The following is an 18,589-nucleotide window of genomic DNA, read 5'->3' as shown; positions in this document are numbered from 1 at the left end:
CCATCCTGCAAAAAATCCAGAATGAGAGGGATCTTAATTGAATGAGAAAGAAGACTGGTACTGAGTCCATCTGTCTACATGTTAGGAAATGGAGAAATTACTTACCTGATAATTTCTTAGTGTAGACCAGGGGTCAGGAACCTTTTTGGCTGAGAGAGCCATAAACGCCACATATTTTAAAATGTAATTCCATGAGAGCCATACAATATGTTTAAAACTAAATACAAGTAAATGTGTGCATTTTATGTAAGATCACACTTTTAAAGTACAATAAGTCTCTGAAAATATTACACCAGGCCTTAAGACACCAATACATCTCCTATTAGGAAAACGGACCAAGTCAGGCTGCTATAGAGTCCTACACAGGAACTACACGCCAGCAGAAAACCTCACCTGAATCACGTGCTGTCCCTCACCTAACATAGAATAAAGAGACCAAAACGCATAACAAGAAGCATGCAGACAAAAACTGAATTGGAAACTGCAACAAGCCAGAGTCTCTGTATGCAGTGTAACAAAGGAAAAAAGAAACATCACACATCCTTATAAAACAAATCAAGAAATATAAAATCATCAGCAGTAAAACTGTACTAACAAAAAGAACATATTTCGAAACAGCTGATGAGTGGAATATCCAATAATTAAAAACTCATATAAAACATTTCCAGATACCAACAAAATATTTCAAAATAGCAGACACAAAGATCCAGTAATGAAAAATAATAAGGATACAAAAATTTTTTTGCTCTGCATACCTGGGAACGTTTGATATCCAGGTGTCCTGAGATTGTTCTGAATTAGCAGGAGGTGGGGTGGTTTGCTTGGAACTTTCTCCTCTCTCAGTCACATACCAGCGCTCTCTCTCACACTGGCTCTCAATGACACACCTATACACACATGCTCTCAGTCACTCACATATACAAATGTTTTTTCTCTCTCACTTATATAGGCTCTTAATTACACATTTACACACATGCTGTCTATCTTTTCACGCTTACACACACACAGGCTTTCAATCACATAAATACATGCTGTCTTTTTCTCTCACACACAGACTCTCATTCACATGCTTACAAACATGTCCTCTCTTTCTCTCATTTACACACAGGCTCTCAATCACATACTCACATGCTCCCTCACCTAAATCAGCTCTCAATCACACACAGACACACATGGTCTCTCTCTCTCATTTAAACACAGGCTCTCAATCACATACTCACATGCTCCCTCACCTAAATCAGCTCTCAATCACACAGACACACATGGTCTCTCTCTCTCATTTAAACACAGGCTCTCAATCACATACTCACATGCTCCATCACCTAAACCAGCTGTCAATCAGACACAGACACACATGATCTCTCTCTTACTTATACACACAGGCTCTTAATCATACATACACATGATCTCTCTCACACACAAAGGATCTCAATCATACACACATACTCTTTCAAACAAACAGGTTTTCAATTACAAACTTACACATACAGGGTCCCAATGGTAAACTTACATTCATGCTCTCTCTCTCACAGGCAGGATCTCAATCACAGACATACTCTCTTTCACATATACAGGCTCTCAATCATTCACATACATGCAATCTCTCACTCACACACACAGGATCTCAAACACACATGCTTGCTCGCTCATTCACTCTCTCTCTCCCCCCTTCCCCCCCCCCCCGGGAACTCGCGGCAGCAGCAGCCACCTCCCAACGCTAACCTCCTTCATTTTCAGCCCTCGCGGAGGCGAAGGCGGAGTCCCATCGGCCGCGGTTGAAGATTTTCATTTTCCTCCGAGCCGCGCTGCAGTCTTCTTCCCGTCGGACACTAGCGTGCCTGCGCGGGTCTTCCCGCGCAGGCACCCGATGCTCGCCACTTCCTCTTCCGGGCCGCGGGAAGAAGAGAGCACCGGCGTGCTCTCTTCTTCCCGCGGCCCGGAAGAGGAAGTGGAGAGCATCGGGTGCCTGCGCGGGAAGACCCGCGCAGGCACCCGATGACTCCAGCACTGGCACCCGGCTGACACCCGATGACTCCCGCGCAGGCACCCGGATGACTCCAGTCGGCGTGCTCTCGTCTCCTCCCCCCCGCGGCCCGGAAGAGGAAGTGGTGAGCATCGGGTGCCTGCGCGGAAGAAGAGACCACGCTAGTGTGGTCTCTTCTTCCCGCGCAGGCACCCGATGCTCTCCACTTCCTCTTCCGGGCCGCGGGGGGGGGGGGGGGGGAGGAGAAGAGAGCACGCCGGTGCCGCTGACTCCAGCTGTCCTGCCGCGTTCCGCCCGGGCTGACAGCATTTTAAGCCCGGGCGGCGGAGGACCGGGGAGCAGCTGGGTCAGCGGGGAACCGCGAAGTATGGCGACACTTGTCTGCGAGCCAGATGCAGCCCTCAAAAGAGCCATATCTGGCTCGCGAGCCATGGGTTCCCGACCCCTGGTGTAGACGATGGACTCAGCTTCCCACCCTCAGCTGCCACATGAGTGTGTCAGTAGTCATCTTGTAGGTCTCTGGGTCCCAAGGGATTACTGGTAAGTGTTCATCCAGTCCCTAGCTTGAGATACCTAGAATCTTACATGAGTTCAGTGTTTATGGTTGGTTGAAAACAGTTCTGGTTACCTGTTTTTAATCATGTTTTTTGCTAGTCTGTTCACAGTTGCATTTGAAGAGAATACTGGCAGACTAGGGTCACTGCAGGGCTATATATACTGTGATGTCATCTTGCTCCGTCTCCATTTGCTGGCAAGGGAGCAATAACCCATTGGTCATGAGTCCATCTAAGGAAAACGAAATTATCAGGTAAATAATTACTTCATTAGGAAATGTAATCTGTTACTGATTATGTTTGTGATGAAGTAAGCAGTACTGAATAGCTGAGTACCTTTTCAGAAGTAACAGTAACAGCTTTGGTATTGTGCCACGAGCCGTTGAGAGCTTATGAGAATCTTCTGTGGAATCTCTCCTTACATAATTTGCACTGCCTTTTCCGAACGTTTACTAAAGGTTTCCTTAGGGTCTATACTTGGTATCTCACCAAAAACTGTCCATTAATAAACTTAATTGAAAACAAAATGCAATAAAAATGACTCTCGTGGGACACATGAAGATGGCAATTTTCTCCATGTTACACATGTAAAGCCGACCCTAGCATTGGCCGTTGGGAGAGGTACATACCCTGCCTCACAGCTTATATACATACAAACAAAGAGGACGGAGAAAGTAAGTAAAGAAATGTGGGCTTAAGTTATCAGCACCAAGCACATGAGTTCCCATGTGCTCACCTGTTTATTATTTTACTCTCACTGATATTCATAGATAAAACTAAAAATGCGAGAGTAAATGACATGAATTTCAACCATGAGACATGTATGAGAAGGATAATTGATGACACTAATCAAATAGTTTTTATATTGGAATCATATGTTACCGGATATTTATTGGCACTTCTGTTAAATTTTAACAAATTATTTTTACTATATGTGCCTATTAGTAAACCGTTGCGATGGTAAATAACTTAATGACGGTATAGAAAAGATGTCTGTCTTCTTGGACAAGTACTTTCAGCTGCAGAGAAAGGAGGCATTTCCGAGGACAGGGGAGTGAATTTATGCACATTATTGCCCTCTTTTCCCCGTCACTTTTTTTGAGCCCCTGTGCTAGTAATAGCTACAAAGTCTGTGTTTCTCCATTAGAATGAAGACCTGGTTTGCTTTAAGGATATCAAGCCTGGGGCACCTCACCATTACCTGGTGGTGCCCAAAAAGCACATCGGAAACTGCAAGACCCTCACCAAAGATCACCTGTCTCTAGGTAAGAGGGGAATAACCACTAGTTTAATCTGAGGTATTTCACTATGGACGTGCAGTGTACTCCACCTGTAACAGGCATGGGGCGCGCTGGGCATCCGCCTCCGGCTGTCCGGTACAGTCAGCTCTATTAATAAAGGAGCAGCTGGGTTTAACATGGCACGTGCTAAGGCTGCAGCCCCATATCCAGTCTGATTCAGTCAAATGTGTGTCGTGGGCAGCTGTAAAAAGTGCAAACGCTAAAAACCTTGGGCCTTTTAAGAAACGCCATGACGTCGCATTGCAGTCATAGAATTCCTTGAGTGGGGTTTATTTATATTTTTATAAAATTCTTGTAGCCCACATGTTCCAAGGCAGTTCACAATGGTTTTACAGTGAGTACCTACATAATAAATAAACAGTAACACTATTACAAAAAGTAAACAAACCACTGAATCCTGTTGCTATGCAAGGTTTTTGTAGGATTTGTGCGTTGCACCCCACCGAGAAGAGGCTTTCAGATCGGTGGGACTCTTTTTAAATAAAATAAATGTAGGGACAGATTCCGGCAGCCCCTGGGAGCAGGAGACTTGGTCATTTAGTAGACTGTCAAAGAGTTCAGTATCTTGGCCCTACGCGTCACCAAACCTGACCAGCAGCTTAATATGAGGAACAACTCAGGTGTTAAAGGCCCTGAAATGCAGATTCGCTATTATTTGTTCTGAAGCTTTTATTGCTCGCTCCACTACCAAGTACCCAGAGTGAGAAACGGGAAACTTCAGGTATGGATTCCCAGATAAGTGGTGTTGGAGAATGTAATTCAAATGAAACAGAAATTAAAAAAAAAAAAATTAAAAAAACCTATCAAAAAAAACCCCGTTCTGCTTATAACGGGCCATTGAGAGCAGGTGACGAGAGGAAGGGATCGGGTGCTTCCAACCAGATGGGCATGCATCGCTCCTGGACAGAGTTGTGGGAGACCCCCCAGACACCATTCAGTCAAGAAATGAAGATTTAAACTAATGACAATTGCGGTATTCATTATTTGAGTTATTATTGGGGGATTTGGGAGCGAGGAATTTGTACAAATAGGATATTGTAGTGCCAATAGGATAAGAGAGTATTTCTTTTTTTTTGTTCTATTTGAAATTTTTATTGACACAAATGCAATACAATAACACAAGTGCATAACAGAGCAGCATAAAAACACTGAGTAACAAGGGTAGATAAAGTACATTGCTCCGTATAGGCTGGTAACAAGTGAGTGCCATTCATTTTTGTATCTATTTGCACTGTGAGATGGGAGTTGCACTGTGAGATGGGAGAATAAGACCATGTACTGTATAGTCAGTGCCTTTGGACTTGCAATATGACTTCATTTGAATTGTTGAATTGCATCTTACTGATTGTTTTCAATTTCATATCTTCAACCACATATCTTATACACTCCTGAAAGTAGCAAGCATCTTTCTTTTCCACACCAATCTTAAAAATGTGAAGCCAGATTACATGAACCAGATGACCTGTTCATTTCACCTTCTTGTCCCTTAGTTGTCACGCCACTGGTATTGCCAAGTTACTATGTCTTAAAGCTCTGAAACCGAAGCAAATTTTTTCTTCTAAGGTGCTAAATCCTGAACTTTGCTGCAGTGTAGACTTTTCTTTAGCTTTAATCGCTGTAATGATTGAAAATAAATGCTTGACTATTCACACTTAAAAAATAAGCGATAAGATGATAAATAAATAAATAAATAAATAAATAAATAATAATAATAATAAAAAATAAGATAAGGATAAGAGAGTATTTCAATTCCTAGAACGCTCTCTGCGATGTAAATATCACCAAATCACTAGGGAAAAGGTAGAGATCATGGAAGAAATAGCCAGCGTTTTTAAAAATAGTGGGAAAATGATGAAAAATAGCAAAGCTCTGGATTAGCATGCTTGGGACACGCACAGGGATCTTGGTGGCAGGGCGAGGGAGGGAAGAAAGCAGAGAGGCAGGGAGGGTCTGCTTGGCGAGGGCCTTGGAGATTAGCTGCTGTCACTGACAGTGAGCAGGCACCAGGCCCGAGACCTCTTGCGATCTGTTGTATGAGTTACCGAGATGGCCTTTCCGCCTCTAGCCTTGTTTGGTTTCCCTGTAGTGCAGCTGAATGAACTGGACAAGGAGTTTGCAGTGGATTGAGTGTTGGCTTGGGGGACCACAGCATTGGGCCTGAGAACCCCGCTGTCTCCCTGCTGCTGTGCCTTTCACCCAGATATCTGCCACCATTGGCACAAGGAGCCACACTGATAATGAGGCGAGTCCTGAGCCACATTCAGTCTTTAAAAGCTGAAAGCATAATCACTGGCTCTGTTTTATTTGTTGCCCCTTTTAAAAAGGATGTGGTGAGAGAGTGCCACGTGCCAACAGCCCAGAGAGCCCAAGGTAGCCACCGATTGCTGTTCTGTGCAGCCCAAGCTGAGAAGTAAGTATGACGTTGCGTGTGTCCTGTGTTTACGTGAAAAGCGCAGGCTGACAGCTGCTGTGACCTCTCACCTGGATTACATGTAACAAAGACACTGCCTTAAAGCCAACCTAAATTCTGACCAGTGCTTCTTTGTTTTATTTTTGTCTTCGTTTTAACTCGCAGTGGAGGACATGATGGCCATGGGAAGGACAGTCCTGCAGCGCAATAATGTCAGTGACCTGAAGGACATTAGGTATGGAGCATCCCCAGAGGAGGCTCGGATTTCATACGCTGTCGACTTCTGCCGGGGCGGCTTAGTTGATGATGGTAGGGTTCTGGAGGGAGCCCTGGTGCATGCCCCCCCCCCCCCCCCCCCCCGCCAGAGGACCTGTCACAGCGATGACTGGCTGAACTGGGAGAGAATATAAAAGAGGGTGAGAAATCCCCAGGCAGGTGCCGGAGCCCAATAGAGGATGCTTCAGATTGAACTGGAAGCCCAAAGGAGTAGGAGAAAATTGATGGTGGGGTTAGGGTGGGAGTGGGCAAAGAAAAAAGCACTTGGACCGGAGGGACAGTAAGTTTACAGTTTCACTTTCTTCATGTTTTATCCTCTGCATCTTTTCCGTAAACCTGTGCGGTCCTCGTGCCTCAGTTTACCAGCTGAGGCTGTAAACTTGCCCCTTCCTTCTCCTGTAGCACGCAGGCCGTAAAATCGGGTCCACCCCAGAGGTGGCAGTGCGCGTGCTCCTGAGGCGCGGGATGGCTTCCACAGGGGAAGGCCTGATCAGCGCTCTTTATCACTACCTGACTATAAGGACTCCAGACTTCGGAAGGTGCTCTCTTCTGTTCTCGCCAGAGTCCTTGCTAAAGCAGTAAGATTTTCTGCTTTTAAGAGCGGAGAGCATTGCGGAGCGCCCTAATGCAGAGTTCAGGGAAGGTTACTCATCTGCCTCATTAAAATCCATCTTGTGCAATGAAGGAACTGAAATTGGCGCATACGTGAAGCACAAAGGCCTCGGGAGGCGGTGTAGGGTGGGCCTGCTCATGCTGAAATGGTGACCACCAACTGCTTTTCTTTCCTTTCTCTAGAATGGGTTTCCACTGGCCTCCCTTCTGCTCCATATCCCATTTGCACCTCCACGTGCTGGCTCCAGCCAGCCAACTGTCCAGACTGATTTATAGGATCAATTCTTACTGGTTTATCACAGTAAGTGCACCGATGTGGTTTGCTTGGGTTTCAGACTGCAGACTTAGAAATGCCATAAAAGGTTTTTCAGTTTCCTGTAAAGTACAAAGCACAGCAGTGCACGTCAGCGTCTCTGCCACTTCCCCAATTAAAGCGACATGTTGTCGTTGGCCCTCCTTCTAAGGATGTGCTGCTATTCCTAAGGTTATTTCTCCCCATTTATAAGTATGAAGGTGGTTCACTGTCAGGCCCGGCCATTCCACTGATTCCCGAGAACTCAGGAGTTTGGAGGGCAGGGCGGAGGGGGCGTTGACCAGGCCCTTCCCTTTGTATGAGCACACACGGCTCTGCCCCATGACTCTGCTGACCGGTGAATCTCAGGCAGCAGAGAACAGCCTTCAGTTTCCTGCCCCAGCCCCTCCCCCTCTGGCAGTGTGCAAAGAACAGAAGGGGGAGGAAGGTGAAGCTAGAGTGGACAAACCAGGAAAAAACACTCTCCTCTCTAATCCAGCCCCTCCTCTTGTCTTCCCTCCCTTTCGCTTCCTTTTGTGCAGAGTGGGAAGAGCAGAGCAGATTCAGATTATTTATTGAACATAAGAAGTGCCATGCTGGATCAGACCAAAGGTCCACTGAACCAAGCTTCCTGTCTCCAATAGTGGCCAATACAAGTCTCTAGCAAGTACCCAACAGTTCCCAGAGAGTAAATTCAATTCCCTGCTGCCCATGCTGCGAAATATAAGATGTTTAAAACAGTGGCTTTCCCAGAGTCCACCTGGCAAATAATAGTTTATGAACTTTTCCTCCAGGAACTTATTCAAACCCCTTTTCCTCTACACCCTGTCAAGCCAATCTACACCTGTGGGATTTGCCCCTCCTTCCAGCAGATGGAGACAGAGTGCTAGATTCCTCTCTGATGTCACCTTTCTCATGCTCCAACCGACTCACTAGAACCTCCAACAAAGCGACCCTCCAAGTGCCGTCCTTAAGGAAGGCACACCTCACATCCACCAGAGATCGGGCCCTCTCCATTGCTCGCCCCATGCATTGGAACTCTCTACCGACCAACCTCAGGCTAGAATCATGCACTGCGAAATTTAAATCCTTATTAAAGACTTGGCTTTTCAAACAAGCCTTCCCCCAAAACCCTTAACAGCCCCCCTTGCTTCTCACTCCCACAGTTACACCTGATACTATTCCATACTGTACATAGACGCTCTATATTACATACTGTTCTTAGCTTTCTTATATTGTGCATAGCCGTTTTCTAACTATATTTATAATCGCTCCTCCATTTGTTGCTGTTATGTCTTCAAGTTGCCCGTTGCGATTGTTCTCACTCATTTCCTCACTTTTCTCTAGTTACTTGTATCCCCCTCCCCTTTCCCTGTTCATTGTAATTTCCATTCTGTAAGTTCGCTGTAAACCGATATGATGTCCTCACTAATATCGGTATAGAAGACTTCCTAAATAAATAAATATATAGGCTGGTGCAACAGGGCAGGAATCTGTAGTCTCTGCCTCCAGCAAATGTTAGGAAGCTGTGCAGCAGGGAAGACGGAGGAGTAGTTCAGGAGCAACAGCCTTCACTAAGATTGATTTCTCCTAGGGGAGCCAGGGCCGGGTCGGGGAACTGCAGGGTGACAGTTCTCCCTAGGGCTTATCTTCCCTTCCCCAGGGCAATCAGGGGAAGGGAAGAATTTCCCAACAAGAAGGAGCTTTTGGTTAAAAAAAAAAAAAAAAAGAGGGAGAGAGAAACTAAATCAGAAGTAGTAGGGGACTTGGAGAGAAGGAGGCCTTTAACCCAGGGACCCAGCACAGGAAGTAGTTATGGAGAGGGGCAGGAAGTGCTGTAAGTGCGGGGAGCGTGACATCCCTGGCGTTGCGGGGTCATTTTGTAAAAATTGAGCCTCTGAGAAGGTGGGAGTGGGAGCGTATCGGAAGAGGCAGGCGATCCCGGCCCCGCAGATCAGCACAACCTCACCCTCCACCGCGTTCCCAGCTGTGTTTGAGCAGGGAGACGCGGCGGACACGGCACTCAGCAGTGTTGGAGGCAGTGGGCTGTCAGCCGGCTCAGGACATAGCAGAGGAGGGAGGAGGAATTCTCCTCTGAGTTTATCCTGGCAATGCAGAAAGCATATTGGCAGATGAAAGGCAGGTTGGCACTGGAGGAGACCATCTTCAGGGCTTCCGATGGACAAGAGGCCTAGAAAGGCGGGCCCCGGGCAGGTGTACAAGGAAGGGGTATCCTCGGAAGATGAGAGAGAGGTTTTCGCAGGAGGGCTCATCGGAAGAGAGTGAGGGAGACCCTAAAGTCCAGTCGGATGACTCTGCAGCGAGGCTTTTTTGAGCAGAGGAGCTCATGGCATTGATAGCAAAGGTAACACAGATGCTAAACCTGAATGAGGATCAGCCTAAGGGAAATCCTGTTCTGCTCAGGCCTTTCCGATACACTTGGCCCTACAAGAAGAGACGACAGAGGAATGGGAGGTTCCAGAGTCAAGGTTGAGAAGTAGGAGGACAATGTAGAAGCTGTATGTGGTGGATCAACAGGATAAGGAGAGATTTTATTAGTTCCCTATGGTGGATGCATTCATTTCAGCAGTATTTATTTATTTATTTATTTATTTATTTAATGTCTTTTTTATACCGATAGCCGTTCACACATCGTATCGGTTTACAATTAAACAGGAACCATTGGGCAGAACCCTTACATATAACATTGCAAACAGGTTAACTTTTGGGCAGGGCCCTTACATAAAACTGAGAACAGCAAAATCACTATATACATATCATCAAAACTATATACAATAGATAAGTACATAAATAGCCGAGTCAAAGTACAAAATCGATAGGCATACAACGTAGCAACGTAGGCATACAACGTAGGCATACAACGTAGCAAAGAAAACGATCCCAGTGGAAGGGGGGAGGGTGGCATTAAAAGACCCCCCCCCCCAAGGCAAGAAGGTGGAGGCTCTTATAAAGAGCGTCTTCAAATTGCCCTCACTAATCTTACAGGGAGTGGTATGTTGGGTATATGTTGCTAGGGCACTGATGATTTTGGTTACAGCAAGGTGGGCCGGAGCCTGGTGCAGCAGAGTCACAAGGAAATAATCCTGACTCTGTCTTTATGAGTCAGCAGCAGCCTTCCTTGCAGACACATTGTACAACCTGATTAGAATAACAGTGAAGGAAGCCATAAAGGAGTTTGTGGCAAGGCGCATGCTATGGGTAAAGAACCGGGTTGCTGACTCAGCATCCAAGGCCACCTTAAGTAAGCTCCCATTTAAAGGGCACTCCTAAGGTATTTGGAATTAACGAATACTTTCCAGAGATCAGACAAGCTATTTATATTATTTGCAGGTGAGAGAGAGGGAGAAGCCGCATCCAAGGAATCGATTGCTTGATGGATCAAGGAAGCCATAGAGGCAGCATATATCATAAAAGGTAGACCAGTGCCAGAGGGCCTGAAGGGCGCACTCAACAGTCCTAGGCAGAATACAGACCCGCTTGACATATGCCACTTTGTCTTCTATTCATACCTTCACAAAGCGTTATAGAGTAAACCTGTATGAGAAGAAAGAAATGAAGTTTGCTACGGGAGTCCTAGAGGCAGCTTTGGATATCACCCACCCAGAATAAAGTCAACTTAGGTATATCTCGCTGGTGTCGACTGGTCTGGCAGGATGTAGAGGAAGGTTCAATTAGTGCTTACCTGCTAATTGTCTTTCCTCAAGTCCTGATAGATCAGTCCAACTCCCACCCCAAATGCAACTAATAGGAAGGAGAGAGATGAGGGAAGTGGTGAAAGATCAGATGGAGGAACAGAAGGTAGGACCGTCAAAAAGACTTTTAAGTGGGCACAGGCCAAATAGATTTTTTTTTAACTAAATGTTAAGGGGAAAAAAAGGTATATATACTGTATGTAAAGAAAGAGATGACAAAAGGGCAAAAAGGTGACCCTAGGGAAGGAAAGAATTTATGCTCAAGAAAGGAGCAAATTAACCCTGTCAACTGAAAAGCAGGTTGTTAATACAAACCAAAAACACACTTTGAAATGTCTGTATGCCAATGCCAGAAATTTAAGAAGTAAGATGTGAGGATTAGAGTGTATAGTAGTGGATGACAGACTTAATTGACATCTCAGAGACATGGTGGAAAGAACATAATCAATGGGATTAGTGCTATACCGGGGTACAAATTATATCGCAATGACAGAGAGGAGCAACATGGTGGGGAAGGGGATGGCGCTTTATGTCCAGGATGGCATAGAGTCCAACAGGATAAGGATCCTGCAAGAGATTAAATGCACAATAGAATATGGGTAGAAATCCCTTGTGTGTTGGGTAAGAGTATAGCGATAGGAGTATACTACCATCCTCCTGGCCAAAATGATTAGATGAATGATGAAATGCTAAGAGAAATTAGGGAACCTAATCAAATTGGTAGTGCAGTAATAATGGGAGATTTCAATTACCCCAATATAACATCAGGGCATGCTAGAGAAATAAAGTTCCTGGATGGAATAAATGGCAGCTTTATGGAGCAATTGGTACAGGAATCAACAAGAGAGGGAGCAATTTTAGATCTAATTCTCAGTGGAGCACAGGACTTGGTGAGAGAGGTAACGGTAGTGGGGCCGCTTGGCAATAGTGATCATTATATGATCAAATTTGATTTAATGACTGGAAGGGGGACAATAACTAAATCCATGACTCTAGAACTAAATTTTCAAAAGAGAAACTTTGATAAAATGAGAAAAGTTGTTAGAAAAAAAAACTGAAAGGTGCAGCTACAAATGTTAGGAGAGTACAAGAGGCATGGACAATGTTAAAAAAATACCATCGTAGAAGCGCAGTCCAGATGTATTCCATGCCTTAAGAAAGGTGGAAGAAAGGCCAAATAATTGCCAGTATGGTTAAAAGGTGAGATGAAAGAGGCAATTTTAGCCAAAAGATCTTCCTTCAAAAATTGGAAGAAGGATCCATCTGAAAAAAATAAGAAAAAGCATAAGCATTGTCAAGTTAAGTGTAAAACATTGATAAGGCAGGCTAAGAGAGAATTTCAAAAAAAGTTGGCCGTAGAGGCAAAAAATCATAATAACAACTTCTTAAAATATATCCGAAGCAAGAAACCTGTGAGGGAGTCAGTTGGACTGTTAGATGACCAAGGGGTTAAAGTGGCTCTTAGAGAAGATAAGGCCATTGCAGAAAGACAAAATGAATTCTTTGCTTCAGTGTTTACTGATGTGGATGTTGGGGAAATGCCAGTTCCGGAGATGGTTTTCAAGGGTGATGAGTCAGACGAACTGAATGAAATCACTGTGGACCTGGAAGATGAAATAGGGCAGAATGACAAACTGAAGAGTAGTAAATCATCTAGTATACACCCAGATGGTAGACACCCCAGGGTTCTGAAATAACTCAAAAATATTTCAGACCTATTACAAATAATTTGTAAACTATCATTAAAATCATCCATTGTACCTGAAGACTGGAAGGTGGCCAATGACCCGATATTTAGAAAGGGCTTCAGATGTGATCTGGGAAACTATCCGGTGAGCCTGACTTTAGTGCCGGGAAAAATCGTAGAAACTGTTATACAGAATAAAATCACAAAACATTTAGATAGACATGGTTTAATGAGGCACGGCCAGCATGGATTTACCCAAGGGAAGTCTTGCCTCACAAATCTGCTTCATCTTTTGAAGGGGTTAATAAACATGTTAATAAACATACTATACTACCAAAAATTGACTACTGTAATGCATTACTCTTAGGTCTCCCTAAAAACTCAATTCAACCATTACAGATGTTACAGAACGCAGCAGCTCGACTAATTACCAATACCCGCCACCATGAGCATATCACTCCAGCTCTCATGTCCTTACATTGGCTTCCGGTAGCTTCCAGAATTAGCTTTAAAGTACTCTCCCTTATTCATAAGTCGGTCTATAACAAAGAGATGCAATGGTTCTCGGAGCAGTTTGTTTTCCGCACCTCTAAGAGACCAATAAGAAATATCCATCAAGCTAAATTTGCAGCTGCGCCAACTAAGCATATCAAACACGTGACCACAAGAGACCACGCTTTCTCCATAGCTGGAATCAATTTATGGAACAAAATGCCCACTAATTTGCGTATTGAACCCTGCCATAAGAAATTCAAACATGACCTCAAAACATGGCTATTTGAACTAGCTTTCACTCTTTGATTGACAATTAAACTGAAATTCCACTCCAACTGCCTCACCCCACTAACTCGCAGCCCTATGTCCCTCCTACCCACCATCCCTCCCCATCATTCCTCCTCCCCCTTACGCCCGCTCTGTGCCTATCATGATATTTTGATTGTTTTATATAATAGAATTATCCTCTGTTCAATTTAGAGCTTGTATTGCCTCACAGCACCGTTATTATATTATATTCTCGATTGTTATATTGTTGTTTCGTAAATGATTCTAATTACTACAAGTTCATTATTGTAGGTTAAACTTTCTTCTAATGGATGGTCTTCTGTCGACTCAGCCTGTTTTCTGTTAATCCTGTTATTTGTAATTAATACTTATTAATACTGTTATTTGTAAAGCCTTGTTGCTAATTTATTGTTAATTGTAAACCGCGGTGATGTATATCTTTACGTACTGCGGTATATAAAAATCTCTAAATAAATAAATAAATGTGGATAAAGGCGAACCGGTAGATGTAGTGTATTTGGATTTTCAGAAGGCATTTGACAAAGTCCCTCATGAGAGGCTTCTAAGAAAACTAAAAAGTCATGGGATAGGAGGTGATGTCCTTTCATGGATTACAAACTGGTTAAAAGACAGGAAACAGAGAGTAGGATTAAATGGTCAATTTTCTCAGTGGAAAAGGGTAAACAGTGGAGTGCCTCAGGGATCTGTACTTGGGCCGGTGCTTTTCAATATATCTAAAAATCATTTGGAAAGAGGTACGAGTGAGGTGATCAGATTTGCACATGAGTTAAATTATTCAGAGTACTTAAATCACAAGCGGATTGTGATAAATTGTAGGAGGACCTTGCGAGACTGGAAGATTGGTTGTCCATATGGCGAATGAAATATAATGTGGGTAAAGTGCAAGGTGATGCATATAGGGAAAAATAACCCTTGCTGTAGTTACACAATATTAGGTTCCATATTAGGAGTTACTGCCCAGGAAAAATATCTGGGCATCATAGTGGATAATTCTTTAAAATCGTCGGCTCAGTGTGCTGCAGCAGTCAAAACAGCAAACAGAATGTTAGAAATGATTAGGAAGGGAATGGAGAATAAAACGGAGGATGTCATAATGCCTCTGTATTGCTCCATGGTGAGACCGCACAAAAAAAAAAAAGGGATGAGGAGTGAGAGGGGAAAGAGCCATTGGTGAATGCTAAGTTTTGTCAAAAGGCCACAGATTCCTACCCTGCTGCACCAGCCTAAATAGGAAGGTGATGTCAGAGAAGAATCCGGCACTCTGCTTCCATCTGCTGGTGCTGATTGGTCTGTCAGGACTTGAGGAAAGAAAATTAGCAGGAAAGCTCTAATTGAACCTTAAACCCCGCTCTGCTAGATGTCTTGACCACAGTCTCTGGTAATAAATTCCACAGCTTCATTGTGCGTTGCATGAAAACGTGCTTTCTCCAATTTGTTCTGTCTGCTTCCTGCCAGCTTTATGGAATGTTCCAGAGTCCTAGTGCCACGGGAAAGGGTTAATAACCTTTCCCTGTTCACTTATTTTAGAATAACAATGAGTACAAGTTGCTAAAATAATACATAAAGTGGTTAAATAAAAGAGAAAAAAAATATACAAAATGAGTGATAATAACAGTAAGATAAAATTACAGGCACAAAAAGAAAATAAGGGCAAACCCCAGGATCTGCTGCAGGTCCGTGTGGTCCATGGGTCAGGTTACATTTCTGGGCAGGTGCCAGGATACCAGGTACCGTGCCGCTCTGGTGCTGTTTTCCCCTAGGACTCTACAGAGATTTTCCTGCTCTTTCTTGTGTGGGACGTCTTGGATTTTCTCTGTCAGCTTTGGGAAATGTGCCGCTCTGCTATTTTTGTAATGTGCACAGCATTGAATACAGAGTCTGGCTTCTTGGGGGTTTTGCCTGCATAGTTTTATTTATGTTGTGGTCACTTATACTGTATTTAGTGAGGGATTTTCTGTGTTCTGGTAATTCGCTAATGTGTAGTTTTGGTCTACTTCAGCTTGTATTGCTGCAAATGAATTTTGGTTTTTATCTGTCTTTCCAAATAATGCTCAAGGCATCTTACAGCATTTTTAGAATTCTGGTCCAATAAGTCCCCTCCCCAAAGAGCTTAGAATCACAGAGGGCGATATAATAAGGTGCACTCGGTAATGCACACATTTTATATGCACAAACCTTACTCCCTATGCATATAGGGTCGCCCCCTCCTATGTAAATGTAATGGTAATGAAGGCATTAGTCATTGCCCCCACCCTCGACCACAATGCTAGGAGCTGTGCTCTTTACTTCATGTTTTCTTAGAGCTGGAAGTGTAACTCCTAGTCCAAGGAGGCGTTACGTTTCTTGGGTTGAAGTCAGTTTATGTGTGGAAGCTGGAATTCCAGTGCCAGGCACTGATGCACAGAAAACATTTTTTTGTGCACATAAATCATATTCTATGTGCAGAAAACATGGTTTATGTGCACTAAGCATTTTCTGTATGCATGTTTTTGGGTTAGTATGCTTTTTTTTTTATCACCCGATGCATTAGCATTAACTTAGTACATTGGGAGTCCAAAAAAATGTTGGTTAATATGTGCATTAAAAAAACAGTGTCTTGTGTGATGTAATAAGTTGATCAAGGTTTTAATGCTCAACTTATTACTTCAGAGGATACGTTTGTACCTGAAGCAATGAGAAATAAAGCGACTTGCTCAAAATCACAAGGAGTTTTAGTGTAGCGAAGTGGGATTTGATTGCTGGTTTCCTTGGGTTTTAGCCCATTGCACTAACCACTAGGCCACTCCTTTTCCGTGCTAGGAAAAATAGCAAATTTGTTCTAGGGCCTGGTGTAATGTTTGCATTGTTGCCTTTTCATAGGTAGGGGTGTTACTGTTTGAGTTCTGGGAGTTGGTGCTGTTTTGGCATGGCAGGTTTCCTATATAGGTGCCGAGTGACTGTTTGCAAGGTTTTAGAAACAAAAACGTGATGGCAGAAAAAGACCATATGGCCCTCCAGAAGGATGAGCTGAGGCCCATGGATTAGGGCAGTGTTAGGCAGCTTCCCTCTGCCATCTTCTTTTCTGGGTAAATAATATCAGTGGCCTGACTGCCATTTGGCATCGCTCATGAGCACAAAACATGAGAAGAATGTACTGCTGTACTCTAGGAAAAACGAGCAGCCTTTCTTCACATTTGCAATACTGTAAAATGTCCTGTAATAAGATGTTATTTTGATTAAACCATTCACAAATCAAGTTTTCATTTTCTGGCAGCTTTGAAAGCTTTTTTGACACAGGCGTATAACTTTTTTTTCCCTTTTCTTCCTAGGCTGATCAGCTGATTGAGCGTCTGCAGAGGAATAATTCCACCACTTGAAAGGGAAACTCCTTGGTCCTGACTCACAAGTTAATCGCAATTGTGTTCCTTGATATCTGATTTAAGTTGGAAGGGGGTTATTGCAACGAATGATAATAGAAATGATAATAGAGTTCAGCCTGAATCCTTTGCTGTATTAATTTTAAAAAGTTAACAAAGAAACAAACAAAAGTGTTCCGTTTAGCCTTTGATTGTTGCACAATGTTAAACGCTGGATGGGAGTGCCGGATGGATATAGCAAGTCGGTGTTAAACAGGAGGGCTCCTGGCAGATGTTAGAAAGATGAATTAGTTATCTGACATGCTAGATTTGGTGAACTGAAGTACCACAGGATAGGACATGAGCTCCAGAACCTGTAAAAGGATACCTATGCACGTATCTCTTTGTATAAATGGTACGATGTGTTCCAAAAAAAGAAAAGAAAGTTAATGTTTGAGAGATTTTCTGTTAAGAACAGTTTCAGTCTCGCTTCACAGTATCATTTTTTGCAGACATTCATTAACTGAGACATAGAGAAGGGGCAGTGCGCTCACAGCCTTATATCAAACTGGCACAGTATCTGTGTGATACAAAGGGTTGTTTGCCCCTAACAGTTTTTTTGTGTACAGTGTTTTATTTTTAGGACAGGATAGGATTTCCAGCCTGGAGCTATTTGCACCTAAAGCATCCTAGCATCTGTGAGGTCCATATTCAGCTGCTGTGCAGCTCGGCTTCTGAACCAGATGAATTGATCCAGCGAATTTAGCTTATATACTTAGCGGCTGAATGCTGTGTATCCGGCCATCTCCACGTTAGACAGACAAGTTTATCCTGTTAACTTTAGCACAGGTCTAAGCCAGATAAGTTATCTCCTTACAGTTACGTCCATTCCCCTCCCACCACTCAGTTGGATAAGTATTTATCTGGCTAAGTGGAGGCTGCTGATCGTGGCTGAATATTTAAACTTAGCCAAGTAAGTCAGAACTTATCCAGTTAAGTGCTGCTGAATATCGGCCTCGTTCGTGAATACCAGTACAGCTTTGAGCTGTAAACTAAAGTAATGTTAGTTTTCCTGCCTCACAGTGTAGATAATTGCACTTAATTTATTAACTTATTGTTATCTTCATCTCACGAAGTTCGGACCCAGTTTTGTCTTTTACTTTGCATTTAACCTGTATTTTCATTTTTTTTTAAATGAGTGATTTTCAGTGTGCATTGGGAGAGCTGAGGGATTTCTTTTTGCCTTTATTTTAATACAATGATAATTGTACTTTGAGAGTATTGACATTGGAACATACAAAGGGAAAGGACTGGGGCTTACAAATGGCAGATGAAATTTAACATGGACAACTGCAAAGTGATGTATATAGGGAAAAATAACCCTTGCTGTACTTACACGATGTTAGGTTCTATCAGAAAAGAGATCTGGGCATCATAGTGAATAATACATTGAAATGGCTGGCTCAGTGTGCTGTGGCAATCAAACAGAATGTTAGGAATTATTAAGACGGGAATGACAAATAAAATGATCGATGTCATAATGCCTCTGTATCGCTCCATGGTGAGACCGCATCTTGAATACTGTGTGCAATTCTGGTCACCACATCTCAAAAAAGATATA

At 43.4% G+C, this 18,589-nt stretch overlaps 1 protein-coding gene across 2 annotated transcripts in view; it reads left to right on the top strand.

The window, feature by feature from the left end:
- The window catches only part of LOC115088350 (histidine triad nucleotide-binding protein 3-like), a 30,754-nt gene extending 12,353 nt beyond the window's left edge, over positions 1-18,401 (top strand). The window contains exons 2-5 of one of the 2 annotated variants that reach the window (XM_029596527.1): positions 3,686-3,803; positions 6,415-6,484; positions 7,321-7,438; positions 16,942-18,401. In XM_029596527.1, the coding sequence (XP_029452387.1) occupies positions 3,686-3,803; positions 6,415-6,484; positions 7,321-7,438; positions 16,942-16,989 (354 nt within the window). In that variant the 3' untranslated portion in view covers positions 16,990-18,401. The remainder of the gene's footprint in view (positions 1-3,685; positions 3,804-6,414; positions 6,485-7,320; positions 7,439-16,941) is intronic. The other variant, XM_029596529.1, reaches the window with a different exon arrangement.
- Positions 18,402-18,589: the final 188 nt, after the last annotated feature.

Source organism: Rhinatrema bivittatum, chromosome 3 (genome assembly GCF_901001135.1).
Source record: "Rhinatrema bivittatum chromosome 3, aRhiBiv1.1, whole genome shotgun sequence".
Taxonomy (NCBI): Eukaryota; Metazoa; Chordata; class Amphibia; order Gymnophiona; family Rhinatrematidae; genus Rhinatrema; species Rhinatrema bivittatum.
Note: the sequence above shows the minus strand (reverse complement) of the source record. Positions and strands in the feature narration are given on the sequence as shown.